Source organism: Pezoporus flaviventris, unplaced genomic scaffold, assembly GCF_033815535.1.
Source record: "Pezoporus flaviventris isolate CSIRO_AGI_PZ_B2104156 unplaced genomic scaffold, CSIRO_AGI_Pfla_v1 ptg000093l, whole genome shotgun sequence".
Taxonomy (NCBI): Eukaryota; Metazoa; Chordata; class Aves; order Psittaciformes; family Psittacidae; genus Pezoporus; species Pezoporus flaviventris.
Window position 1 is genome coordinate 278,533 of NW_026892641.1, and position 27,431 is coordinate 305,963.

Genomic DNA, 27,431 nt, shown 5'->3' on the forward strand with positions numbered 1-27,431 from the left:
TTTTTGTTTCATGAGTTTTCCCCTTTTGGAAGGTTGGTTGTTTCTGAGACATCCAGCTCTGCTCCTGCTTAGGGTGGAGAGCACATCACAGCAGCAAAACCCAGGAGAACTTTGGGGATCTATAGGCTGGACTCCTTCTTGAGTCTCTCTCTTGAAAGGTGTTCATCCTCAAAGGATGTTAAGATGGAGATGTGATGACTAGTGAATCCTCAGCTTTGGTGCTGGTGTTCCAAGTAACAAACCTGCTCTGAACTTTCCAAGCCTGTTGGCTAGCCAGGCAAGGAGAGACCCCCTGAAAATCAGCTTCCTCAGAAGGTTTTCAACATTTCACACTCCTGATCAGGGTGAAATCATTCTTAAAACTGCCCGTGAAGTACATTATTTAGGCACATCTGAGCCCAGATTGAAAAACTACACCAGTAACATACACAAGAGCACAACAAAAGCTCAATCTTAGGTTTGGCGATAGAAGGCTTAGGTGAGCTGTTTAATACTGTCAGTACTAAACCAAACTCATAACACCTTTAGTCTTCAGGCACAACTTAGGTCTGGATCAGAATCATGCAGTTGTTTCCTGTTTCTGTGACCTATGGAAGCAGTCAGGGATATAGATGTCTCTGTTGTGTAGATTTCAGGCTTGCACAACCCAGTTCTGCAGCATGCTCTATCCTTTGGAGGCTCTCAAAAGGCTCCCCATTGGTTTTTCTTAAGGGAACTTACTGTCCACCCTCCTAAACCATTATCTTTGAGTGCTTCTTCCAGTTTCTTCTCCAAAACTGTGAAGCCATGCCTTGGCTTTTCCTTCTCATCCATCCCCCTGCATCTTCGTTCTCCAGACTGACTGACTGCTGTGCTGGTATCTTTTTCAAACACAGTCTGCCTGGTGAATCCTCTCCAGCCAGCCAGCGGGCAGTGGGAAGGGAGATCTGAATGTTTTCATGCTATGTTTGGGATGAACATCAAAAGAAGCCTGAACTGTCACCTCCTGTCCTTTTCCTTTCTAGTGATGGGGGGGGGGGTTGCTTGTGTGTGGTGTGTACAAATGAAAAGAGCCTGAAGGGGAAAGAATGAGACTGTGGCGAGAAGCAGAAGCAGAAAACTGCTTTGTGGTTTCGAGCCATATATTAATGCCAAACAAAACTAAACTGCTAAATGCAGCAGACCCTGATTCTACTAGAAGATGTGGAGGGAAAGCCACATGGCTTTCAGAAGGTGAGGCTAAAAAAAGACCTCCAGATTAAATAGACTTTGAGATGTTCCTGCATCTTGGGAGGATGAGCTGCCTTGTGCAAAGGAAGGCTTTGTGGGGGAACAAACTTTTCAGCTCCATTTTTCAGCCCTTTCCCATCTTCCCCTTTTATTAATGCAAAGGAAAGAAAAGAAGAAAGGAAATGGGGGGGGGGGGGGGGGGGGGCACCATTGGGTGTAATATGTTTGATATTAATTATAGGAGAATAGCCCTGTGCTTTATTAATAATGCTGATTTAATCTGAGGTGGCACTGACCCAGTGAGGGGCAGGGGGAAGAAGAACCAACCAAAACTTCACCGCACCATAGTTCTGCCCAGCGAGTAAGGGAGGGAGCAGCCTGGCCTCTGTCTGTCTGTCTGTCGGCCTCTCTCTGCCTGATCTGTGTCTCTGGCTTTCTCCCTTTTCCTCCTTCATTGAAAACCCTTAATAGGAAACACATTTCCTTTTCTGTGGTGTTCCCACCAGAAACCTCAGACTGCCGGGCAAAGGTGAGAACTTTGAGCAATTAAACTGGGGGAGGCGCCGTCCCTTTCCAGTGGCCTGGGCTGCATTTTCTTAGTGTAAAGTAGCTATAGATTGATCCTACCGGCTTGTTCAGTGCTATTCATCACCCCACCCCCACCTCCTCAACCAGGCATTTGCAGCCTATTTAGTCATAGAAAACCCAGTTTCTGAATTCCCCAGCACTTCCCTGTCTGGCAGGGTCAAGCCAGGCTGGGCGCTGCGCTCAGGATCTGCTTCAAATAACCTGAAAAGGGGGAGTGGACGGGAGTTTCCCCGCAGATACTCAAGAAAGCAATGCCAAAGCCAGAAACCATCTGATGAAAACCTGAGTTAGGTGGACAAAGCCGTTTTAATCCCCCCCCATAGCAGCAAAACCCAGCCAGTCTCTAATTATTTAAGACAATCACTTTGGCTGTCTGCAGCTTTCACAGCCAAAAGTACCCTTGGGATCCCTTTGAACTCTTTACCTCCCAGTTTACCATGTTATCCATCCTGCTGTTTTGAAACATCCCCTGTCTTGCAGCTTCTGGTAGCATCCATCCTCTAGTGAGTAGGCTTTGTTTTCCAGCACCTTCTACCTCTGTGTACATGGTGGCTTGCACACGTCTTTGGCTTTGTTTGCATTTGGGGAAGAAGATAAATCCATAGGAACACCAGGCTGTAAGATCCAGCACCAGCAATTGGCTATTACTTCCGGCAGTGAACTGGCTAATCCTCAGCTCCCACAGGAAAGCAAGACATACTGTGAATACTACTGAGGGGCAAGTGAGGTCAGTGTTATTTGGGATCATGTGGATTAGAAGAATGTGGAGGCTGCACAGCTCAGTCACAGGATCCTAATCAGTTAGTGTTACAGTACCTGCAAAAGAGGTATTCTTAGCCCTGCCAAAGAATCTGGGGATGCTCGGGGCAGCACAGCACTATATAGTATCTGTACTGTTTGCTCTTTGTGGCTTAGGACCGAGTACCTTGAATGGGACAGAATATCACTGAGTAGAGGGCCATATAGGTATGAATAGCAGAAAGTGTCTGTAAAAGCACTCCTCGTACCAATCCATAGCAAGAGCAGTACCCTGCTCCAGTTCACAGCACCAGTCCCCACAAAGAAGGGCCTCAGCCCTGTTAGGAACATCGCTGCCTGACACAGCAGAAAATATTCCAAAGAGCTGCAGGAAAGGTGAGCCTAGATTATGTAGGGTAAGCACATATAACTAGACAACCATGAAATGTGTATTACATGCTGGCTTCCAAGAGCTCATGGGGCCTCTTCCTCCATTTCCCAAAGTGTTTGAAGGAGAACCAAAGGAAAATGCTTAGAAAGGAACACTTTCACCATAGACAGTGCAAAACAAAGACCTTCCAATGGGTTCTTTTTTGTGCTTCTCTTGAATAGTTTTGTTCCAAGTGGGGCTGGATGGAAAGACCACTCTGAACCAAGAAAGCTACTTTCAAAGTGCACAAGGCATGGGACGTGCTGGAGTATCAGTGATGGGTTTGCAGCTGTTGGCCCAAAACCAAGCATGTGACACTCTAAAAATGTTCAGATCCTGACAGTGCAATTCATGTCACTTCTCCTGCGTGTTCCTCAAACAGGAAAATTCTCTATCACAGCTAGAGAGAGAAAAGCTTCTTCCTTATCCTATTAACACAATCTGTGCCATAGTAATTTGTAGAGGCTCTGCTGTGACTGATATTGTACCTGTATAAATGTACTGCACAACCTTGCCCTTCTATAGCAGTTTTCAACGGAGGACATCAAGACACTCGGTGATGGAAGGAAATGTCTTTTGTTTTGCAATTGGAGAAACAGTAGCACTTGTGTGACATTACAGCTCAAAGGCTTTTAAAGGAATTTCGTATCCATCATGCCTAACTGTCTGAAAAACTTGGTCTTTAGATCCTAGTGATAGCACTTCCTACCTGCCTGCACGGTTCTTTGCTGACAGAGTGCATTCAGACTGCAGTAACTCCTTTTCTTTTCATTACAGGTAGCTCACTGCTGGTCTACAATACTCCATCCCACACAGAAGCTTCCTCACGTCTTGCCACCAAAGAAGGTCAGCCTTTTTGATTATAAACGTCCCGACTTCCCATGCTCTCACAGTGGTTTTGACTGGGTTGAAACTAGGCTTTTTCCATCATCTCCTTGGCATGAAAGTGTTCTGATCTGCTATGCATGCAGAGCATGGTTAAAATAGAGTTATACACAATATGAAGCATCGTCCGTGCTGAAAATCACACCCCTGCTTGTCCTTGGCAAAAATATCATGGCATAAAACATAGTTCTGTTCTTTTCACATGTGTATTATTGAGTTGATGAGCTGATAGCATATTTTCTGTTCTTTATGTGAAGCACTTTGAAACCTCGGGTAAGCTCATAGTGGGAAGGATAAAATTTTCTCATGCTAAATCCCATTATAAAGTAAAGGCCACTCAGGTCTTCCAAAACCCATTCATAAATCTGCCAGCCAGTTCCCAGCAGCAAGGAAGACCAAAGTGTGCCTTTCTGACACTTTCATTTTGGAACATTTGGGTTTTCTTTTTCAAATAACCCCAACTTTTTACTCTATTACAAGTTCTGATCCCGTAGATAGAGCTGAGAAACCCTGAAGTTTTAAAGTTAATTTATGTTTGTGTATCCTTCAGTCAGGTTTTTCAGGTTTTCCTCTGCAGCTACAGTCCTTGTCCTTATTTTTAATGAAAAACTGGATTCTCAGTCATGCTAAAATTATGAGAGTTGGTGTGAGGGGCATGATACACATCCCTCACCTACATAAGACACTAAGTCACAGTTGGACTGATGAATTGCTTAAGGCCAAATAGGGTGTTAAAGACCAAGAATCAAGTCCTGTGTTCTGTAACATACTGTGTAGGACTGGGAGCCTTGAGTTTTGGTCTTCCTTTCCCTTCTGCTAACTGTGGGAACATTGGCTTCATTCACTAAACCATGTTCAGCTCCTCCATTTGAGAAGCTTCTGGGACAAGTGTGAAATCCCAAGGCTGCCATATGAGATAAGCCACCTAGAAGCAGTCTGCTCTTGTGCCAAGGCAGCTTCCTCATCTCATATATAAACATTTCTATGCTTTCCAGAGCATGGCTTCATTGATAAGCCACGAGTTTGCATTTCAAAGAATAGTGGGGAAAGGCAGAAAGTCTTTTATTGAAGTAGCTGGAGAGAGCCAGCACTTCTTTCTCATTGCACCACGCTATGTTTCATCCCCAACATCTGTCTTGGACTCTGGGCACAATATCAGCACTGGTTTTTAGAGCAGCTTCTTTTGTGCAGCATGTAACTACCCACTTGAGCTGTCTGTTCCATGGCATGCTGTTCTCTCTTCATGAGACAGGCATTAGTTGATAAAACATTGTACATTACAGAGACAAAACTGTTGAGGCTTTTCTGTGCCTGACTCCTTTGATGTTAAGAGTCATCTATTTAAAATTACTGAGAGCTAGGCTGGGTTCTATTTGAATAGAGCAGACACACATGCACGTGTTCCTCCCCAGTTCCCCCCCAAACAGATATGGACACATCCAAGACTGTGCTCTTTCTGTCTCAGGCCAGGTGGTTGCTAAAAATAAAGGGAAGAAGCTGTGATTTTTTTTATTCAAGAGAAATGCTCTGTGTAAAATTGCACTCCTCTGGATTTCCTGTACCCGTTATCTCTGCAAGTTGGGCCTAGAGACACTCAGGGAGAAAGAAAAATGTTCCTCCCCCTCTATTTTTACTACCCTCAAGTGTGTTTCCTTACTGCAGCTGACAGCAGTTTGCATTTGATTTCTGTCAGCCAGGCGTTTTTAACTTTACATGGTACTTTCATCATGTGTCAATAAAGGACAAAACACACCCACGGGACAGTCAAATAAAAGTTAAGAACTTGCATAGAAATGTTGAAATTCACCTATTCCTTTTCCAGTTCTTCCTGCAATGAGAAATGTCCTCTGCATTCACTCATGGTCTAGAGAAACCATCCCACTTCAACCTCCCGCAACCTATTCGTGCTCCAAATCTTATTTGTGAGATAAGGCGACAGGATAAGAGACATGTGAACATGACAGGCTGACAGATAAGGAATTGGGGGAACAGAGTGAAGCGTCTTGCCCAACATCACAGAAGAAACTCGTGATGGACGTAAAACTGGTCTTAGAATTCCTCAGCCTTTGTCTAGTCTGTTAAGCAACAAGATTTTTCTTGCTTCTTTTTAGGGCTTTTTAATGGGCTCGGTTCAAGATGATGATATTCTTTTGGAAAAGGAATTTCAGCTTAAAAAATAATGATTTTTGGTTTTAATAAGTATTTTCTGTCTTCCTAACTTCTCAAAAGAGAAAACATTTTTCTTAACGTTAATGCATCTTGAATCTACTGTAAACATTTCTTCTCTCTATGCCTGTGAATGAAACCAGAGAAACAACCTTTTTCCATCCACCTTCCCCTGAGGATTCCAAAGCAGCGGGAGGAGGTGATGAAATAGTACAATGCATGTCAGAGATAGGGAAAAAATACTGTTTTCTTCACTCCTCCAGTAATTCTTTTTGCACGTTCTCGAAGATCACACAGCTGATGCAAATAACCTGCTTGTGCAAATTCCAGGCGTGCTCTTTGCATACGCTTCCACTAGGCTTTAGACCGCATATTCCATCCGCATACTGTAAAAAGGAACCTACGTGGCGAAAAACTGCTTTCATAGCAGAAACAGATACTGTAAACTTACACAGCTGGTGCACGAAGGATCAGATAGGTAGAAACCTCAGGGTGTTCAAAGGACTCTTGCTGCCTGAGCTTCTTTGCTTCTGAGCCTCATAAACACTCAAAAGTATGGTATTTAGCGTCATTGGTACAAATTGTCTTCAGCTGCCTCTGAGAAAGAAATTGCTCTAATGAAAATCACCAGGATTTTTTTTGGCTGGGGAACCATTTTCTGGGCAATGAAACAAGGTCGCTCTCGTTGCTGAATGGAAAGATTTGTGTCCTGCTCCCAGCGCTCCACTGCCGAGATGGTCGGTTTCATTTTCCATCACTGTTTGGAGCAATGACTGACCTACTGTAGGTACTGGAGACATGCGAGAAGAATCTGAGCCCACATGGTCTGCCCAAGTCCAGGGGGATCTTAAATTGCTCGCCTATAGAATGGTGTCATTTAAGTAGGTTTCCATAGGGAAATGGAAAGTATATTCACATACAACTACATTTAGGGGGCCAAAGTGCTGTGTCCCGCATGGCTGTGAGCATTCTGGCCTCAATCCAAGGCATTTTTAAAGTCCATGCTTACTTTTAAGTATGTTGGGGTCTGCATAACTCCTGCAGCACTGCCCTCCATATGCCAGGCTCAGCCTAAGGCTGAGAAGAGTGGTAAACCAGCACTAACCCAAAGTCTCATAAATCCAACCTAAATTCAAGTAGCACACAGGAAAAACAGATCTGCTACCATCATTTTCAAAGAGGGAGGAAATTTGTATGTGAACACATGAATATGGATGTAGGAAATGAATGCGAAGGATTTAGTCTGTGGCTATCCCCTGTTTATGTTTGCATTATAGAAGTGTTTGTGTGAACAATGAGGATGTTTGGGTATAAGGTGTGTTTGCTTGTAGGTTTTCTTTGGTTGTTGGCAGATTTAAGTAGATAAACACATCGGGGAGCTCTGAAACTTACACAGCGTGGTTTCCTGTGGGTTTGTGCTTGTGAGCCCCTGAGGAAGAGTTTCCTGATGTTGGAGCATTTACTAAGATCTCTTACACAGATTCCCTGGTACCAGGCAAAATATGAGGCCATGCAGCTGCTTTTCCTGCCATCAGGGCCACAATCTCTCTTCTCTTTTCCTTTCAGTTGGTGTAAGCTCTTTAAACCCCATCATCTTGTCAAATTCAGTGACAATTTGGAATGACAGGCTCAAGAATTTGTGGGGGCCTGGAGAAAGAGAGGGGCAAAGCGACCACAGGCACCGTGGTTGCGTAAGCATGGTTCCCATAGGGAAAGAGTCTCAAATTCCCGCATAAAACGCTTCCCTTGAAAAGGCCATTTTTCAGGTGTGAAAAATACTGACCAGCTCCAGCGAATCCTTCTTTCGAGTGTGTCAGCAAGGCCTCGTGCTCGCAGCAAAGGTTGCAAACCCTGCGGTCTCGGCGGTGGCAGAGGAAAAGCAGCCGCGGCTTTGTGCCCTCTCCACTGTCTGTACAGGCTGAAACACTCGTCAACGATATTTGTGTGCCTGGTGATGAAATAGCCCGGTTTTAGCTCCGCAGCAGAAGAAGGGGAGGCTTTTTTGGTGCTTCAACTGTGTGGCTAACCCAGGGATTTATGATTTCAGGAGAGACAGTAGCAAGCGCTCCTCTCGGATTTTTCCTTTTTCCCTTTCTTTTTTTTTTCTAATTGTTTTCCTTTGAAATTCCAGAGTTAGTGTTTTGTCTGCTTTCTCCCTGACCCTCTTCGGAGGCAGGCGTGTGTTTTTTCACCAGAAAAACTGGGAACAAAGAATCGTTGTCTTTAAGCTGTAGCAGGCAGGAAACCCAACTCACAAGGGATCACCCTGAGCCAGCGCTGTCCCAGAGTAGACTCCAGTTCTCTGAATTCAACCTGACAGCTTGTCTGGAGCACTTTCTAAGTAACCATTATCCTTCCTTTTCTCCCAGCAAAAGAGCTATTATTTTTTTGCCTAGGGTGCACTGCAAGCAATGTTATTGCACATGGAGGGGGGGGTTTGCATGTTTGCTGGGGTGCAGTCCCTCCTGTGAAAAGCTCTTGGAAGTTCTTTGCCTGGTTTACGAAGACAAGAGTAAATTTGTTTCCTGCTAGTGAGTTAAATGGGCAAACGCTGTGCAAAAAGCAACCGTGAGGTCTGCGCATGTGTCTCTTCCCTTCCCTTTTCTCTTTGCGTGTATTGCTGCATCTAGCTTTTTGCTGCAGGAATACTTCTGCAATTTGAGCGGTTTGGAGCGCCAGCACATTAACTGGATGGCTTTATCTCCCTGCATGCTGTGGGGGTGAAATATGCCCAGTGCTGTTTGTGCGCAACCTGTATGTGTTTGGGATGGATGTGTATATAGATCCATGTGTGAAGGGTGCTCAGAAACGTGCCTTTCATACTGTGCAGTTGTCTGTGTTTTTACACAGTAACATGCCAGCGTATGGCTGTTCATGCCTGCAACTTGGCATAACATGTATGTTAACTGGCAAGAGACTGCTGCTCTGGGAGGGATTCTTAGGACACATACTTCATGCACTGTGCATTGGGACTTCTGCTGCTGCTATTAAGAAAAGCCACAACAACAACATCATTCTCATTGCTTCCTCTGGTCCTGTATAACGTGTCTTTGTCAGTGCTGCAGAGGGTGAGGCAGGCGGGGATCAGGAAGTTCCAGCTGGGGGTGTTTTTCTACCCACACTGGCACAACTGGGGGCTGCCTCCTGTGCCTCAAAGCAAACAGGGAGCGAGTCCAGATTTCAGGGGCCAGAGCTCTTGAGTCTTGAGAGGGGAGCAGAGCTCCAGGCTCTAGACTTGCAGAGCCCCTTCGTGTCACCCTGCCAGGATAAAGCTAGCAAGGGAGAGGGATCACAGATCCCAAGCCGGATCCCGGTGACCTGCCGCAGAAGGGACTTCCCTATGTGCAAGCAGAATGGAAGTCCTTTGAAAGTCCTGAATCCTGGTTCTGTGCATGCGCTAAGCTCCAGATCCTTGTGGCTTCAATCTAACGCTGAATCTAGTATTGGAATTATATTGAAAGCTTTTGATCGCTCTGATCTATGTTTCTCTAAGGACAGCAATGCATAACTGGGCTCTCAGCTACTTTCAGAGATTCCCCAAGTGAAATTTGTTCTTCATGCCCATGTTCTGCCACAGGTTTCTTGGTAAAACCAGCAGTCAGTCCCTTCTCACTTGGTTTGGATTGACTTCAGGTCAAAACCCAATGTTGTTCCAAGTCTGGACTTTGTGCCAGTTACCTGTAGAGCAGTTTAATAACAATGTAGAGATGTTTGAGAATATTGTTGTTAGTTTTGAAATAATGGAATAGTCTGATCATGTAGAATGGGAGTTATATTGAAATTCTGCACTTAGCGTTTCTTCCTTTTAGTGGAGAGCCCTAGAATTACTTAATTCCACATCTGATCCCTGTGCTGGTGATTCTTTAGTGTAATGTTGTGGTCTTGAAGCAGAAATGAATGAGTTTGGTGCTTGAAGGCACTGCAAAGTTGAGAACAGTCAGAGTAATACTGGCTGTGAGCAGCATACCATGTGGCATATGTGCGAAGTAATTGTTTTAATTAGCAGAAACAGTAAGTTGAAAAGTAATTCACTGCAAAACAAATGATTCTGTGGCTGAGAGTGTGAGGCCGCAGTGTACACAGTTAGGATACAGATGTTAACTTGTACCTGGGTGTGTGCCATAGGGCTAAATGCAGGGGAAGCTGGTTGCTAACTGCCTGACCCACCTCTTTGAAGAGGCCAGAGGACTCCTCATGCTCTGCTTTCTAGTCCTGTTCCACTCTGTCAAACCTCCTACAGACAGATGACAGCATCCAGAGCCTTCACAGCTTTGTGCTAAGGAAAACTGCATCAAAGCAAACCTCTTGCTGCTGACACTGTAAGGATTTGCTCTGTATGTATGGAGCATTTAGTATGTGTACTTGGAGCCAGAGTGGGCTGGGGAAGAACCTCACGGACTCTGCAACTTTAATGTTTGCTGCCATCGTTTAAAACAATGCGTCTAATGTTTCGAGGAGGAGCTGGAGGTGTTTTTGGCTTCCTTGCCCCTCCAGAAACCCACAGTCTAGGTTTGTGCTCTCCAACTGGCTTTAAACACAACCCCACCTCTTCAATGCGATCTCCAGGAGGTTAAACGCCGCGAGTGTGAGGGCTCAGCAGCTTGGCAGACCTTGCTTGCATGTTTGCTTTGCAGCAGGAGTGTTTTTTGTTCCCATGCGCCCGCACTGGGGCTCTTCCAGGGTACCAGAATAGTGCCACCACACACAACCTCGCTCCGGGAGAGAAAGCGGTGAGGTCCCATGCCCTTCTTTCTCTCTCCCCCTATAAAGTAGTTGCCGCAAAATAGACCCCAAGTGACCACTTATATTAATCACAAGTCTGGATCCCCCAGGGTACCTGGTTCTGCTTTCCCCATTTAAAGAGGCTAATTTAAATTCCAGCCACCAAGCCAGAATCCTTTCTTTCTACTGAAGCAGAAGGACTCATGGCAAAAACCAGACTGTTCTGCATGGAGAATCCCATGGATCCCATAGCCCTCTTTAGATGGGCAGCCTGTTCCTTTCCCTTACTCTGATTTGCTTCATTTAAATGTGTAAGTAGAAGTCCTGTCTGGAAATACAGCGCCTGTGCTCCCTAACCAAGTAGGATGGGGGTGTTCTGTGTTTCTGGTTTGGGCTTTTTTTCTGTCAGGAGAACTGCAGTCACCCAACCTTTGTTGTTCGTAAATCACCCCAAGATGCTGTGGTAAGGAATCCAGTGGATGATGGCTAAATGACTACAGTCATTACTGTTGGTATTAATCGTCTGAGTTGGCAAGACAGACTTGGTCTGAGGCTGCCAATGCATTTCAAAGGGAAATGGAGGCAGTGTCAGTGAGCAGCCAGACAAGTCACTGAGACTTGGGAAACTTACCTCTATTTCCTTCCTGGCTCTGTCCTCCTGACTCAGGACAAGCCACTTTCCATTCACTGGCTGTCTAATGTCCTTGGAGATATCAGCTCCAGTAGGCATAAATGGGGGGCTCTTCCTATTGCTTAGCAGCTGCCATACTAGGAAATCTAGATGCCTCCACGAGTTTGCTGCATGCGTGTTTCTCCAGACATCCTAGAATCCCAGAATGGTTTGGGTTGGAAGGGACCTTAAAACTCACCCTGTCCCTACCTGCCCTTGTGTAAACATCCTCTATAAAACTGACCTCAGAAAGATGGGGTATGAAAGCTTCTTGGGAGGTTTCAAGCGATGCTCAGCCCTGTGACAGGGCTTCTCCTGAGGGAAATGTGATGGGGATAGCATTTGCAGAGGCTGGGCTCAGTGTTTGGACGCTCCTGTGTTACATGTAGAGTTACATTTCAGGATGCTGTTCGATGTGGACATGCAGTCCCATGGCTATTGTGTTAACCCGGCGTGACACTGCCCATGGGGCTGACAGAGGAGCTAATGTTCAGAGCAGTCACTCTGCACCTTGACAGTGAGCCCCAGCAGCTCATAAAGCAGACAGTGCCTGGCTGGAAAAGAGCTGCTGCTGCCAGTGATGCCACGAATAGGATAAATATGCTAGGCTTTCCTTCCCAGCCTTGCTTGTAATTAAGGGCACTATGCCAGCGCAGGCAGCATTTCAAACAAGATTCCCCTATAGCACCTATAGCATTTAGTCCATAAATGACCCAGCCCCAATGCATCCATCCTAGAACAAAAAAGGCCTGACAAATGGGGATATTACCAGCCCAGTGCCCATTGTTCTCCTTCTTATCAAGGCTGGTAGCATAAAATAGTGACTGAATCTGGTTTGACTAATAAAGCTCCTACGGAGAGAGCAGGATGAAGGGGCTGTCAGCACTTAGCGAGCAGCTCAGGAAGCACAGGGACTGTGAGCCTATTGTTCAGCTGAAATCCCCCCCTGGCTTCTCCCCTCCACCTCAAGCTCTCAGATTTATAATTTTTAAGAACTTTCTAAAGCTTATCAGGGAGGCTTTGCTCTCTAATATATCATATCTTAAACACAGATTCCCCAATGGCTTGCTCATTGGACTGCATTCAGGCTGAAAGGCCTGCTAGGCATCTGGGATCATCTTCTCTGTGCTGTGGAAATCTGCTTGGGGATTTTCAGCTTGGTTTCCAAGGGAAGTGAGTCTGTGCGGGTCTGTCCGTCTGCCCCCAGCAATACTGGAGCCTGTTAGTCTGTTTAGACTAAATATGATCCAGCGGTATGGTGAACAGGAGCAAAGTAGCACTCAAGCTGTGAGATGGGGAGGGGGTGTCTGTGGAGGTGGGCTGGTGGCTCAGTGGAGCCTGCCTTATCTTCCCAATGGCAGTGCCATGCCTCCCACACTTCCACAGCTCAATGTGCAGCCGTTCTCCTCCTCCACGTCCCACAGTCTCAGTCAGGGGATCCCTGGGATTCACTCCTTGGTTTCTACCCCACATCAAGTCCTTCTGTTGTTGCATCAGACAGCTTGACAAGAAGAGGTTTGGGTAATTTAGTTCATCTCTTGAGCCTTCTCAATGCCCGCTGCTGATCCTGCTAATTTTGCCATGTTCTGAGCTTTTTGTTAGCCTTCTTTCACCACTGTGTTGTTTCTGATTTACATCAAATCACAGAGGAATCAATAGGCTTTGAAAGGGGAGTTGCACAGCAGAGGATGAGAGCTTCCAAATAGCATGGAGGGTCGAGAGGTAGGAGCCAAGGGACATTTGGGGTGAGAAAGCATAGACCAAGGTTAGAAGGGGTCCAGAGACCAATGCTATGCAGTCTGCTTTCTGGGAAAGACATTTCATCTGGGAAAGGCATGTAAAGCCTGAGAAAAGTGCATTTATGCATGTAAATAAATAACATGATATTTAACCTTCTTCCCAGGCGTGCTGTGAGTGTGAATGTTTGCAAAGCTGTGAGATCGTCAGTTGAAAGGTGCTGTGAAAGTGCAAAGCATTATTAATATCCTTTACCTTACTCATAATAGCGTATGCATGCATTCTGGGGAGTTTCTGGACATAAACCAGACAGCTGCAGAATGACATTTCTTGAAAGCATCTATGATTTATTTTCTGCTCTTTAATTCCATTTTGTATTGAGCGCACATTTGTCATAGGACTGTTGTTCCACTGGGCCTTTCAAGTCTGAAACAGGCTTGGGGACCTGATCCTTAGCTGGGATAAATTTACCCTTAACTCCACTGCAGCTATTTGCTGCTTTACACCAGAAGAGGACCTCAGCACAAAGCTTCTTAATTGAATTTCCAAGTTTTGGTGTAAAATCCAAGTGGGTTTAATGGCAGATAAGACTCACCCTGTCACTAACTGTCTGTCTGGAGTTCTGTAGGATCCTTTTGAGTCACTGAGTGTCAAATCTTAGGAATGATGCTGTTTTTGCAGGAACTTGAGTCTCTGGATAGGTTCCTTGGCTCTGCCTTTTCCATTTTGTCTTAGACATGTACAGCTTTAGAGCCTGGGCCTGGAAGCTGGGCGGGCTGCTGTGGTTCTTTCACATTGCACAGCTTTGTGTGAAAACAAAACCAAAATAGCTCAGTGCAGTTGGGCTTTGTTTTTTTGAGAGGGAAACAAAGAGCTGGAAACTCACAGTAGCTGATTGCACACATTCAATAGCTGTGCCTGTATTGCTAACTATCATGTTTAATGATGCTTAGCTAAGCCTCAGCCTAACCGTGTGCTGGGCTGCATCCACAGCAGTGTGAGCAGCAAGTGGAGCTGTTGGAGCATGTCCAGAGGAGGCCACGGAGATGCTCCAAAGGGCTGGAGCAGCTCTGCTCTGGAGCCAGGCTGAGAGAGCTGGGCTGGTTCAGCCTGGAGAAGAGAAGGCTCCTGAAGGGGAGACCTTAGAGCATCTGGAGAACCACTCTGGATCCTCTAACACCCAAGCAGCCAAAGCAATACATGCCTGATCAGCACAACTGATTGTAATAATGTCACTTGCTGCTAAAAAACTCCTCAGGAGATGCATTTTACACGCTTTCTGTGACGCTGTGAGCAAAGCAAGCTCCTCCCCTGTAACAAAGTTTCTCCATCTGGAGGAGGAGGAGGATCATCTGTCCAGATGATGGCCTATTTGTTTGCTCAAAACATGCTGATGCATCTGAATCAACCAGCCCATCGGTAGCAGTGGATTCACTTGGGTCAGTTATCTGACCCAAAAGAATCAGAGAAAATGGAAAATTTTCCATGAGTGCTGCTACTTTTTGGAAAGGATTTTTTTTTCCCCTAATATGAAACGAAGTTTTCTGCTGGAAAATTAATTGCCACCTTTCTTCTGAACAGGATCACTGTGTGAGTGACATTTCCATTAGAATTACCTAATGGTAAAGCTCTTTCCGACTGAGCTAACCAAAATGTACTTTAACATCTTCATCAGTGGCAATTTCTGAAGATTTGCCTTTCTCTCAATGCAGAACTCTTATGGCTTTTTTCCAAATATTTCCCCAAACATTGCTCTAACATCTCTGGTTGTAATACCTTGGAAGGATATCCCAGGGGAGAAATGAAAGTCAAAGACTGACTGCAAAGAGGACATGGGAAAAGCCAGTGGTTACTTCAGACGTCGTCCTTGCTCTCCTGCTTCCTGATAGAGCAGCAGCCCAAGCTCTGTGTGCACTCAGACAAAGTTGGGATTTGCACAACAAGGAAAATGCAAACAGCATCTTATTTATAACAACTGCTGAGGACCGAGCCTGGGGATAAATTCCCCAGCAGCACTCAGCTGCAAGCCCCTTGCCAGCCATGGGAGCAGGGACAGGGCTCACTCTGGAGACAACAGGACTGGGGCTGCCCATTTCCCTCCTTCAGAGATGTCCCATCGTGGTCTTTGTCCCGGGCTGGAACTGTAGGGGTTTGTTTTTCAGGCTGATCTATTTGCAGCGAGATTTGTGGGTTCTGTAAAAAAAAAAAAAAACAACAATCAAAATAGAAAACTAAAAAAAAAACCAAGGAAGAAACCAAATGAGGAAAATAAAAATAAAACCAGGCAGATTCCACTAGCTCCATGTTCCCCCATTCCCCTCTCTTCCCTCCTCCTCTTTCTCTCCCTCTCTTCCCCTCCCCTTCCCTCTCCCGGCTCTGTTTTCCTTTTCATGCCAATAACTAGAAGGCTGTAATTTCAAAGCTGCAGCGGCTTTCCCAGCGCCGGGAGGAATGTTCAAGTGCCTGGGATGTTTCTGCAGGGAGCTGCGCAGCCCCGCTGCGCTCTGCAGCCCGGCGAACCGGGACACAAGGCAGTGCTCAGCCCTTCCCAGCAGCATGGGCAGAGGAGCATTAGGAGTGTCAGTCCGGAGGATGTTTTATCCTCTTTCCTTAAAATAGCTGCCTCGTTGTGCACGTCAAGTTTTTGGGTTTTAAAGTTGCCATGTATTTTCTGGAAATAGGTTCATCTCAGCTTCCTTTTCTGCCCACGGTCTTCTGTCACCTGGGCACAAGCGAAAGGGCGGCTCCTTTTGGATGGGATGAGTTGCACCCCAAACTCCACTGAGTGGGGTGCAACTCCATGATCAGATGTGTCAGGCTCAGGCATCACCCAAAAAGCTCGTCCCAGACAGAAATGATACGGAAGGAGGAACAGACATTAATGTTAAAGGATTTTATAGAAATGGCTGTGATGTTCTCAACAAGATCTTTGATTTGATAAACCCAAAAGTTTTTGTGTAAAAACATTTGATTAAATCCATTGATTAATTAATTTTTAATTAGATTAATTAAAACAAGAATTTGTATTTCCAAAAAATTATTGGAAAAAGTTCCAACGTGGAAGAAGGTCAGAATTTATACATTTAAAAAATCCAAGTTTCTGTTCAAAACATGGGTATAAACACAATGGAAGGTCAGTTGAAATAAAAGACCGAAGTCACTAAAGGGATTACATACTATTTTCCTTGCCTCGCCTGTGTATTTTCATTTTACAGTGAAATCTTTAATTTCTAGTCAAATCTCTTCATTTTGTAATGCATTTTCAGAAATATCAGCTGTTGAAATTGGAAAACTTTTCCCATCCCAGTTGCTTTTATTCCAATTCAATGTATCTTGGACTTGCCTTGTTCTCTGTTCATTCCTCCTTCTCAGTTCTAGTACACATAAGATCTTTCTCTGCTTTTACAGGCCCTCCTGTTGCGGGGACACAGAATGTGAACAAGACAACAGAACAGCAGCGGCCCCAGCCAGGTAAGTGTTGATTGCATCCTGCTGCATTTGCTAGGTAGTTGGATTTGCACTAGACCGGGGGAATACATGTGTCAAGCAGCACAGCACAGACAGCAGAGCCTGACAGGGAAGTCTCGGAATAATGAGTCACCAGCAACCAAACTGTTTCTGTTTTCCTGCGTTGTCCTTCCCCATTCAAAAGAAACATCCTTGTTTCAGCTGAGTCACGTGCAGTGCCCAGCACGAGCTGCATCTCCTTTGAAGCACCCCAACGTGCTGCGCTATAGGTGGGGAAGCAGTCAGGGGCACGGAGCTGCTGATGCTGCACTGGTGGAATGTCTGCTCTTTACCTCCTCACCTCGGCCACAGGGATGGTCGGTGGAAGTGTCTCCAAACAGAATCAACAGGGCTTCCCCTGCGTCAAAGAAAACCAAATAAGAAAAGCGAACCCTGTTGGGCAGCAAGCAGTGGTGTTTCCTGCCAGTTTCCCAAGGGGCCTTTGAAAAGCTAAATACCACCTTCTCTGCTTTGCACAGCTGCTTTCTATCCCTTCTTTTTTCTTAGGGGGTTGGTTCTTTTGGCATCGATTCAATCCACGAGCAAATGCTATAGATCCAAATCACCAAACTCAGAGAGGAGCAAAGGAGAAGTGTAGAGATTAGGGCTGAGGAGGCCCCTGAAAAAGGGAAAGAATTCATTCCTAATAAATGCATTGTGGGGTTTTCAGGAAACACTCAGCCTCATTGGAGCCAGTGATCAAAATCGTGTTACTCCCATCTGTCTAATGCCCTGTTTGCTTCGGTAAGGGGGAGTTGGGTGAGCATTGCTTTCCCTCATTTCAGAGGGCAGCAAGCTCAACTGCTAACAAGTGAATTTGCAAATCTCATCTGCTGTTCAGCTCTTTTTATTAGGAGAAATATATTTGCTCCTGATTTGTCACTGTTCTACTATCCCACGCTTCTTTTTTCCTGTTTCATGTTTTCTAGCTGACACATAAGTGTAGGGTATGTCCAAAGAGATTACAGACTTTGAAAGCAGGCAAGTCTGAAAGCGGTGCCAGAAACACTGTGCCATTTGGGATTCCATAAATAATTAGTGGTTGTTTGCTAAAAAAGAAAGAAGGAACAACATCAGGTTCTGTTCCAGGCCCTAGGAGGAGAGACAGTAAGAGTAAAGAAAGAAAATGAACATTTGAACTAGTTTGCAGAATAAGCAACAATGAACTGTTTTTTCTTTTGGATAAATCAGGTTTTAAAATAGCTTTTATTGGGTCTTCTTTTTTTTAGATCCCTATCAAATCCTGGGGCCCACTAGTAGCCGTCTTGCCAATCCAGGTGAGTTTGCTTTTACATTTCAGACCACCACAATCAAAAGGGTTAGCTACTGGATGAGTAGCTGTTGCTCTCTACCACCGGGGTAGCCATGAGAGACATTGACCATAGCAGCTGTGCTCTCATGAGTGCTTTTGCAAACCTTCTTACAGAAAAGTGAGGAAAGTGGTACAACATCATCTTTGTCAGGACAAAATCACCACCCGGAATGTTCTTACCCAAAACTAGCATTCTCTGAGGAGAGTTTTATGGGGGACTTCAATGCTGGTCTCTCAGATTTGCAGTACAGGTTAGTTTTTCACTGTCTGCTATGGATTAGCTGAGTGAAAGGCACAAAACACCTCTGAAAGTCACCATGTAATAACTGTCCCTAGAATGTCATCCATAGAAAACTGACTTTAGGTGGTGAGACCTGGAGTGAATGTTGCTTGTACTAAAGAAACTTGTACATGTTGAATGCTGATAAGGAAACTTCCTCATGTGGCTCTTTACTATGGGTATAACCACACCAAATAAAACCAAGAGTCACTTAGTCTGGGGGAGAAATAGTCTTATGTTACGCAGATCACCAACTGGAAAGAAAACTGTAGGTATCCAAAACAATATCCATGGAAAACAGTAAGAAACCAAAGAGTTGGAGTCTACTGTGTTAACTGCTCCGTGAAGAGCTTTGCAGAGCAGTATGCTCGGGAAAAAGCCTGTTTATGAATAGCCCCAAGATTTTAAGGCCAAAGGCGACCATTATGAAATCTAATCTGACCTCAAACTCACGAACAGAACAAAGGGTTGACTAACTTGTTTGCTGGGAACAGTTTATCCATTCCTACGTAGGGCTTTCTAAAGCTTGAAGGACCAGTTCCCAGTAAAGATCGAGATAGTCCTTCTGTTTCCTGCCTTTGTCTTTGCTTTTAAGCAGGAAACACAATGTCATTTCCTTTCCTTTTTGGCTTGCTTCTCGCAGGGAGCGGGCAGATCCAACTGTGGCAGTTCCTTCTGGAGTTGCTGTCGGACAGTTCCAACGCCAGCTGTATCACGTGGGAAGGGACCAATGGGGAATTCAAGATGACGGACCCTGATGAAGTGGCGCGGCGCTGGGGAGAACGCAAAAGCAAGCCCAACATGAATTATGACAAGCTGAGCCGAGCCCTCCGATACTACTATGATAAGAACATTATGACCAAAGTGCATGGCAAAAGGTATGCTTACAAATTTGACTTTCATGGCATTGCGCAGGCTCTTCAGCCTCATCCCACTGAATCATCGATGTACAAGTATCCATCAGATCTCTCCTACATGCCGTCTTACCATGCCCATCAGCAGAAGGTGAACTTTGTACCCCCGCACCCCTCTTCTATGCCTGTCACATCATCCAGTTTCTTTGGAGCAGCCTCACCTTATTGGACCTCCCCTGCAGGAAGCATTTACCCAAACCCCAATGTCCCTCGCCATCCCAATGCCCATGTATCACCACACTTGGGCAGCTATTACTAGATGCTTTTATCTTCAAGTGGCCTTTATCAGTCTGGTTGGACCTTTTCTTTACTTCTGGGATTTTTATGTTTTTTTTGGGGACCCTTAATGGAATATTGTGGCCTTTCTGGGGAAGAATTAAAACTGGATATTGGTTATTCCTGGACCAAACCTTTTACTTTTGTAACTTTGCCTCTTGTGTCTTGAACTGAGAGATGGATGCTTCTTTGGGCCAGTACTCTGCATTTTCTTTGGTTTTTAACGCTTATGTCCTCTGTATGAATTGACTATGAAGATTGTTTGCCATTACCTGGAGCGATTATTAGCTTTTTGATGTGAGAAGTTTTTCAGGATTCAAAGGCTTTTGACGAGACATAGATCCAAGTGTGGGTTGTAGGAAAAGATGACTACATGGGGGTTTTTCTCACTGTGGAGAGGGTAGGAGACTTGACCATTCAGTGGAGGACATTGGGCTGCAGGGGACCGCAACTGGAATCTTAGCTTTAAGGCAGATGAGGATGTTCACCCAACTGGAAATTAAATATATATATATTCGTATATATATATGTACATGTATATTTTAAGAAGTAAAGGGCATTGAAGGAACTTTTCTAGAGTGTACAACTTCATTAGACTGTGTATTAACTCCAGAAACAGCAGCAACCAGAACAAAAAGTAACCTAATGTCAAGCACAGACATTCCTTGAAAGCAAAAGTGAAGGAAAAGAAATGACAGCAGGCCCCTGAGCTCTGCCAGAGCCTTAGGGATCGCTACAAGCTACCGATTCGCGAACGCTGTGCGTTTGTCAGACCGTCATCCAAAGGGTCAACAAATCAGAAGGCAAATTACTGTATAAATTATGCAGAGTTATTTTTTTCCCTATATCTCACAGTTTTAAAAGGAAGAGTAAATAAAACGAGTTGACCTCGGTCACAAATGCAGGTTTGTTGTTTTTTTTTGTTACTGTCAGCTCAGTTGTTTGTGGGTTGGTTTTGTTTTTGTTTTAATGTAATTTGTACATCTTTTCAATCTGTACATTTGGGCTGGAGCTTTGTACTTTTTGCTAAAAAAAAAATAATAGAAAAGAAAAGAAAAATTAAGACAGGAGTAATGTATCTGTTGGGGAGAGCCTTGGTCCTGCAATTGGATCCATAATGACCCCCAGAGTAGCCAGAAACCTTCCAGATTTCCCTGGGTCTGTCTAGATGAGAGTTTGTTCTTGCGTTGGCCTGTCTGCAAATTAACTCCACTTAGTTTGCATTGAAGTTGATTGAAAGCATGTAGCAGCAACTGTTTAAGTACTTTGGATGATTTTGCACCAAAATCTTAAACTTTGGAAAGATCTTAACCACTTCTTCGATAAAATTATCCAATATTTCTCCTAACATCTTTTGGAAAACTCTCACCAGGGCTTTTCGTTTCCAGTTTAAACATTCAAAACCTCTCAGGCATCTCTAATTTTGCACATGTTAGTTCGATGATCCACAAACGGCCATAAAGAGAAGAGTAAACCACAAGCATTTGTGTTTTAGAACAGATGTCTACAGGGGGGTGAGACTTCCATGTACAACCTATTAGCTCACTTGTATTAACTGGCAAGCAATTAACAGGATCACAAATATCTAGTCTAGACATAACCTCTGGGACTCTGTGTGGGTGCAAGATTTGGTCCATGTGCATCTGATTGCAGGACGGGAGCCTCAAACCAGAACGTTATAGTCTGCTCATAACTTTAAACAGAAGCACTGATGCCATTATTTAACAGAATGGAAAAATCAGATCGAGCTAATCAGTTTAGGTCTTAGTGCTTTCGGGGTGTTTATAAGTAACATTACTGCAATAATCGCAAAATCTAAGTATGAAGAAATTACCCATTGAAATGGGGCTTTTGCTACTATATATATGCAATGTACTTTTTGGATATTAAAATATATATAATTTTGCAAGCTATCTTGGTGTTTTTTTTTTTTAAACTGTATTAAGTGTTACAATGAAACTGTTGTATGAGGAGGATGATGTAAAAAAAAAATGTGACAAAATAAATGGTGGTTTTCTTCTCTAAGGCATCATATTGTCCCACTCTCTCCCCTCTCATACCTGCAGATAAAGCATGATCTTTGCTTCTAAATTAAATTGAGCTAAAAAGGAAAGCAAAGCAGCTTCGTAGTAGTGGCGATCCATCCTTATCACTATGAAACAATATCAACCTCTTAGTCCAGAAAATCCATGTCTCTGGAGCTGGTGTTTGTCAGGCCAAATTCAGTTATTGAAGGGTCTAAATCCAAAACTCAGGCTCCATCTTTTGCCCATGGAGAGAGAGAGGGAGAGACACAAAGTGGTAGAGCAGCCAAAGCTCGAGGAGGTGAAGTGTCTTGCACAAGGACAGTGGCAGGCCCCCGTGATGGGGTCACAGCACTGTGTTGAGAGCCATGACTGCCCCGACAGACATCTCCATCTCTTTGCTCCTTAGAGTGCTCAAGAAGCCACTGACGCAAGGTAGATGTGCAATGCTGAATGTATTACCAGCCTGCTGCTCGTGTTTCCCACCTATCCCCAAACCCCAGGGAAAGCCAGTGCTCCAAAGCATTCCTGAGATGGAGTAAGAGGCTGCACAAACAAGCACTGCCAAGGAATCTTCTGATTGTGTATAAAGGTCAAGCAAAGGCACTTCCTGTATTTTTGCAGACGCACGGTGGTCCTGAGAGATAGCTTGATCTTTCTGCCGATTTGATAAACCCTTAGAAACACATAACTGCACAAGCACACCATTTCCTTCCTCCACACACAACCTTTTGTTGCTTCGTTTCTAGTACAATAGCTTTCGCTGGCTTGATTAGCAAGCCTGGGCTCTGAAAAAGAGTGATGTGAGTATGTTCAACCACCAAAGAGCTGTTCCCTTTGTGTACTCAGACATAGTTGCTCCATTTAGTCATTAGAGTGGTTTTTTGCTTATCACTATTGTTTTTACTATAGTGCTATCCAGATTCATTCTGGCTATGCATCATCAATAGAGATATCAACTGGTTTATTTAAACATGGTGTGCCTGCCCAGTTGCCAGGAATAGGAACATCTGAAGACTGGGGTTGCACAGACAGGGTGAAAGGCAGAATCTGCAGGTTATCAGAGTGCAAAGATGTCTTTGTAGGCCAAACTTGGCCAGCAGGATCCTTGGTGAAAAGACTTGAAAACAACCAGCGATTTAAGAAGTGTCTATTCCCAACTTGCAATACCTCAAAGGAGCCCAGACTGAGGTGGAAGGTGATCAGCAGCATCCATAGCACAGGTCCTGTTTCCTTTTAATGCTTCTCTTCAGGGTACTTGGTGGTATTAGTCTTTGCTAGGATTTCTTAATATTCAGCTTTAGATAGAGTTTGCTGCACACAGCAGGCTGCATTCCCATGGAATAAAGAGATCTTGAAGCAAAGAGATCTCACACCAGTGTGCAGACAGCCTCAGACTGGTGAGGCACTTCCCAGGCACCTTTTAGCTCTTTCATAAGATCTTATTATTCCATTCCTCAGGTAAAGGACAAGTAATAACATACAGATGGGAGCAGTGCACCTGTACCCTGATAGCAGCCCGACTTTGCCATCTTTGAAGCTTTAGGGGTGATAACAGGGGCATCTCCCCTCACAACCCACATTTCTGGGACACGCTGAGAGAAAACAAACAAGGAATTTGATGGTATTAATGCTACTTCTTGCTTTTCCCAGGAGGAGCAGGCAGATGGAACTCAAATATTTCAGGCTTAAGTCAGAAAAGTTACCAAACAGATGGCTGGGATCACATGGTTGTGAGCTGTGAGTCAACAGGGATGGCAGAAAACCTTCCTTGCACTGAAGTTCAGAATTCAAACCTCACCAGGAAGCTCAGCTCTCATTGAAATCAGTGGTAATTTAGCTATTAATTTCTAGTGATTGAGTATTCACCCAGTATTTCTGTTCTCCTCCCCAGGCTCAAACAGGGAATGGGATCTAGCTTAAATATGCCAAACTAGAATGAGCTTTACATTTCACCTCCTGTAAACAGATATTTCCTATAATCCCTGGATGCCAGAACCCATCCTCTAGCAGCTTAACTGCTTTTATATACCTAAGAGTCGTACTCAGAAGGTGAATTTCCAAACAGCTGCAGATATCCAACACGCATCTAATGCAAGGGAGAGGGATTTCCCCATGCCAGGACCTTCCCATTAGTGAAGAGGTGGAAGCATTTGTCATACTGCTGCCCAACAAGCATACTCCAGAACTAATGGGATGTCAACCACATGTAAATTCTGTTGGTGCAAATATTTGATGTGAAACTGGACTGGTCTAGTAATACCTCATGTTATTCTTACCATTCACAATGAGAGTAAATGACTATGCCTGAAGCTTTGTATTAAATATATGTTTAATTAGAGATGAACCCAGCTGCTGTTCCCCACCCCTACCACCAGCAGAAAAGAGCCATTGGTTTGTAAATTCCAGGTTAAAGGAGCCAGCTTTGCTTTGTTGCACTATTACAATAATAGCTATTTACTTGCTGCTTTGCTGGGCAGATAGAGTATTTTTAATGACCTTTGTGAAATGAGTTTGTTTGCCTTCAGCCTGCTTCCTAACAAAGGATGTTCTCCCACATCAAACTGAGCGTTGCTGCATTTGGTGTTAATTAGAGCTGTAAGGGGACTGGGGTTTATAAATTCACTTCAAAGACCCTATTTGTATACTTTTCATGATACCTAGCATAACATCCATGTTATGATTTGCATCTGTAAAAGCAGAACTCGCTGCAAATAAAACTCAGACTTTCCCATTACATTAGAAAAGAACTAGGAGACAACTAAGGTCACAGAAAGAATTCCACACAACACTTCATTTACCTTGTGTGTTGTGATTTGTTTCATCTAGAGAGGTAGAAATCCTTGCACGTGTAATGGGGCACTGTGCAAGCAGGTGTGATGGTGACAGTGATTGTTTACACCTAAACAGACCCTTCAATCAGTATAAACAGCTGCAGCAGATAAGCCGGAAGGTTTTTGGGGTAGGCTCTCTTAGAGGAGGGGGTTTAGGTGCACCTTGCTTAGGAGCAGGTAGAAAAGGATAGCAGTAGGTTATTTTCTATTTCAGGTTGTATTGCTGAAGGAGGAAGAATGACCCAGGGCCTCTAGAGGTTTGATGTGCAGCTATTTCAACACAAGAGCTTGCTTCTTCCTTTCCAGGAACTGCTTCAAACTTGTTATTTACTTTGGCTTTTTGTTAACTTGCTGTCTCCTGGAGCTGTAAAGTCTGATGCTGGAGCTACTTTAACTTCCCTGCTGCTGCAAAGCCCGACGTGCAAGCCAAAGGAGTCTCCTCTGCTACAGGCTGCTGTAGTCACATCACACCACAAGTGGGGATGAGCAGCTCTTCCAGCTCCTTGAGGAGCACAAGGTGGGTTTTCTAAGTGTCTCTGTGTGGCTGCTGGTTGTGCTCTGGCTGTTGGAAGTGGTACCTGCCACAACCTGAACCCCTCACTCTTAGGTTTTCTGTCATCCCCAGGGCCCATAGGGCTGATGTACCATAGTGTTAAGCTGAAACAAGTGAGAGGTGGAGGTTCCTATGGAGCGTACAAAACTTTTGGGGTGTGTGCTCAAGCTGCCTGTGTGGGATCTTCACAAAGCCCTGGGCTGTGGTCCCTCCTCTCAGTGTTTTGGAGGAGCAGGGATCAGGGGGCTTTGGGGTTGTTGGCAAAGCTCCTGGCATAGGAGCACAAAGGTATGGATGTGATTTGGGCTTCTAGATACTGTCAAGGGATAAAATGGGTCTACAGCAGTGAATCCTTTGTGTGAGTGTCGGTAGGCTCGGTAATGTACCAGGAACACTTCCAAATCCAAGGGGAGCTTCAGCTGAGCAGATGCTTTTGGGCGCTGTTGCAAAGCTAACACAGAGCTGGAACTCCCAGCTTTCCTTAGGTGGTTTGTGCGGCTGCTTTGGTTAATGCTGGGGAAACTGAGGCTCAAAGCAGAGAGTGATGACTTGCTTGAAGCTACAGAACGGTTGCATATGGAGTACAGGTCTCCCCAGATCCAGCCTTGCTGTTCCTAACTCTCCCCACCTAACTGCAGACTCTGCTGAGGGTGCTTTAGATGTTTACAGCCCCCAACCCTCCACTTCCACATCACCTCTGAATTCACTGCAGCGAGTTTCAGGTCTCCCAACGCTTCTGTGAAGTGGCTAAATACATCCAGCCAGCGGATCTCATGCCAAAAGCAAGTCACTAAATGCATTAAACTTTGTGTAATAAAACAAGGAACAGCCCCAATAAATCCTGGCTTTTTGCGCTTTCCAGACTGCCATAGCTCTCCCTGTTAACTTCGCCGCCCTACCAAGGGGTGCTGGAGCTGTGCAGCTCATGTGGAGGTAAGGGCTGCCATCCAGCGGCAGCAAGGCAGAAGACACTGTAGGGAATCCCCCGCATCCCCCCCGACAGCACCCCTGCGTGGTCTCTAGCATCCTAACCCGCCTCGGGAGTGGGTTGTCCTAATAGGAGAATGCGGTGACTTTATCCCTGCAGAGCTCGCTTGGGATGCGGTCACCCGGGAGAGCAAGGGCTTTAATGCTTCCCACGCTTAAGTGTGGCTAAAACGAGTTGCAAAGTGTGATTTGTCTCATTTACAGCCTCTCGTTGCTTGTCCACATCCTGCAGCAGGGAGAATGTGATTGTGCAGCAGTGAGTTTGTTCAAGTCCCAAGTTTCCCCTGCAGATGCTTCCACCACAGGAATGTCATTGTGGCCACAGGAGACATGGTGTGTGCTCTAGCAGCCGAGTAGAGAGGCCTTTAGCCTTCCTCACAGACATTATCTGTGTGATTTAGGGCAGGTGATGGAGGTTCCCCAGGCTGCAGTGAGAAGCTGTAGGCACACACTAACCACAGAGTTTAGGAGCCTCCTCAGCTTCCCCTGTCCCTGCTGCGGCAGGGGCTCTGCTCACATTCCTTGTGCTGTGGTTTCTCCTTGCTTGTGTGGGGAATAGGAATTGTGCCAGCACCATGCCAGCTCGAGGCGGGGGTGAACTGGGGGGGGGGGGGGCAAAATAAAAGGGAAGGGGAAATAAAGGCTCTTCCCAGCTGAATTTGCATGAGTCTAACCACATCGGTTTGCTGCTGGGGGAGAGGAAAGAGGATGTGACGCCTCAGCTGCTCTCACTTGTCAGGTCTTTGCATGCTGCTGACTTGTTTATGGGTGAGTAGCTGAGTTTACAAGGAAGTGGGTACATGCAGAAGTTATCCTTGCAGTTGTTGCTGGGAGCTAGTTAGCAGCAGTCCACCACATTCCATCCAACGCAAGTCAGTAGGAGGAGTGGCATTTAGGGGTCTCTTTTCACCAGTTACTACCAAAGGCGGTGTGGATGCAGCTAACTAGCACATGTCAGCTTAGTAAAAGCAGTGACTTTAATTCATGGCCCTTTCTCCAGCAGTCAGCAGGATGTCTTATTCATTTGCCAGCAGGAGGGCAAATCCATTTCAAAATGATTGAAATATTATGCACAGCTTGAATGAATGTTTAAAATAAATACAGTAGAAGAAACAGTTGTTTGTGAAATGAGAAGATAAATTAAGCTTAGTGCAGACACATTAATCCCAAACCCTAGCTGCTTGGCTGACACTTCCACAGCCTTAATCTAGCAGTAAGTACATGGTCTGACTTCTTCTCCTGAAAAAGAGACGGGACTTTCTCTTCAGTCCTCTGCTTTGTATTGGGTAGGCTCTTGGGCCTCCATATTCCATGTGGAAAGGGCTAATTGCTGCTGGGACAGTATGGACAGGCTGGATGGACAGACAAGGAGAACAGAACCCTAAGGCTTGAGATGTAGAAAAGGGCTTCGTTTGCCAGTATCGGGTCTGTGGCTCCCTCCAGCCACTTCTGCTCAGCAAGATTAAGTTTATTTTCATCCTCTCAACTGAACTTTCTTTTAATGGCAGCAGGGGTGACAGCCCCCAAAATAGACTTCCTATGGAGTCTGTCCTGAGTGGCACCGTGTGCCGCATGTCTCCCGATAACCCTTTCTCCCTG

At 45.1% G+C, this 27,431-nt stretch overlaps 1 protein-coding gene across 5 annotated transcripts in view; it reads left to right on the forward strand.

The window, feature by feature from the left end:
• Positions 1-21,347, forward strand: part of FLI1 (Fli-1 proto-oncogene, ETS transcription factor) — a 79,279-nt gene extending 57,932 nt beyond the window's left edge. For all 5 annotated transcript variants that reach the window (XM_061476114.1, XM_061476115.1, XM_061476117.1 and 2 more), the window contains 4 exons: positions 3,743-3,811; positions 16,554-16,616; positions 17,882-17,929; positions 18,888-21,347. In XM_061476114.1, coding sequence (XP_061332098.1) covers positions 3,743-3,811; positions 16,554-16,616; positions 17,882-17,929; positions 18,888-19,417 — 710 coding nt within the window. In that variant the 3' untranslated portion in view covers positions 19,418-21,347. The remainder of the gene's footprint in view (positions 1-3,742; positions 3,812-16,553; positions 16,617-17,881; positions 17,930-18,887) is intronic.
• Positions 21,348-27,431: the final 6,084 nt, after the last annotated feature.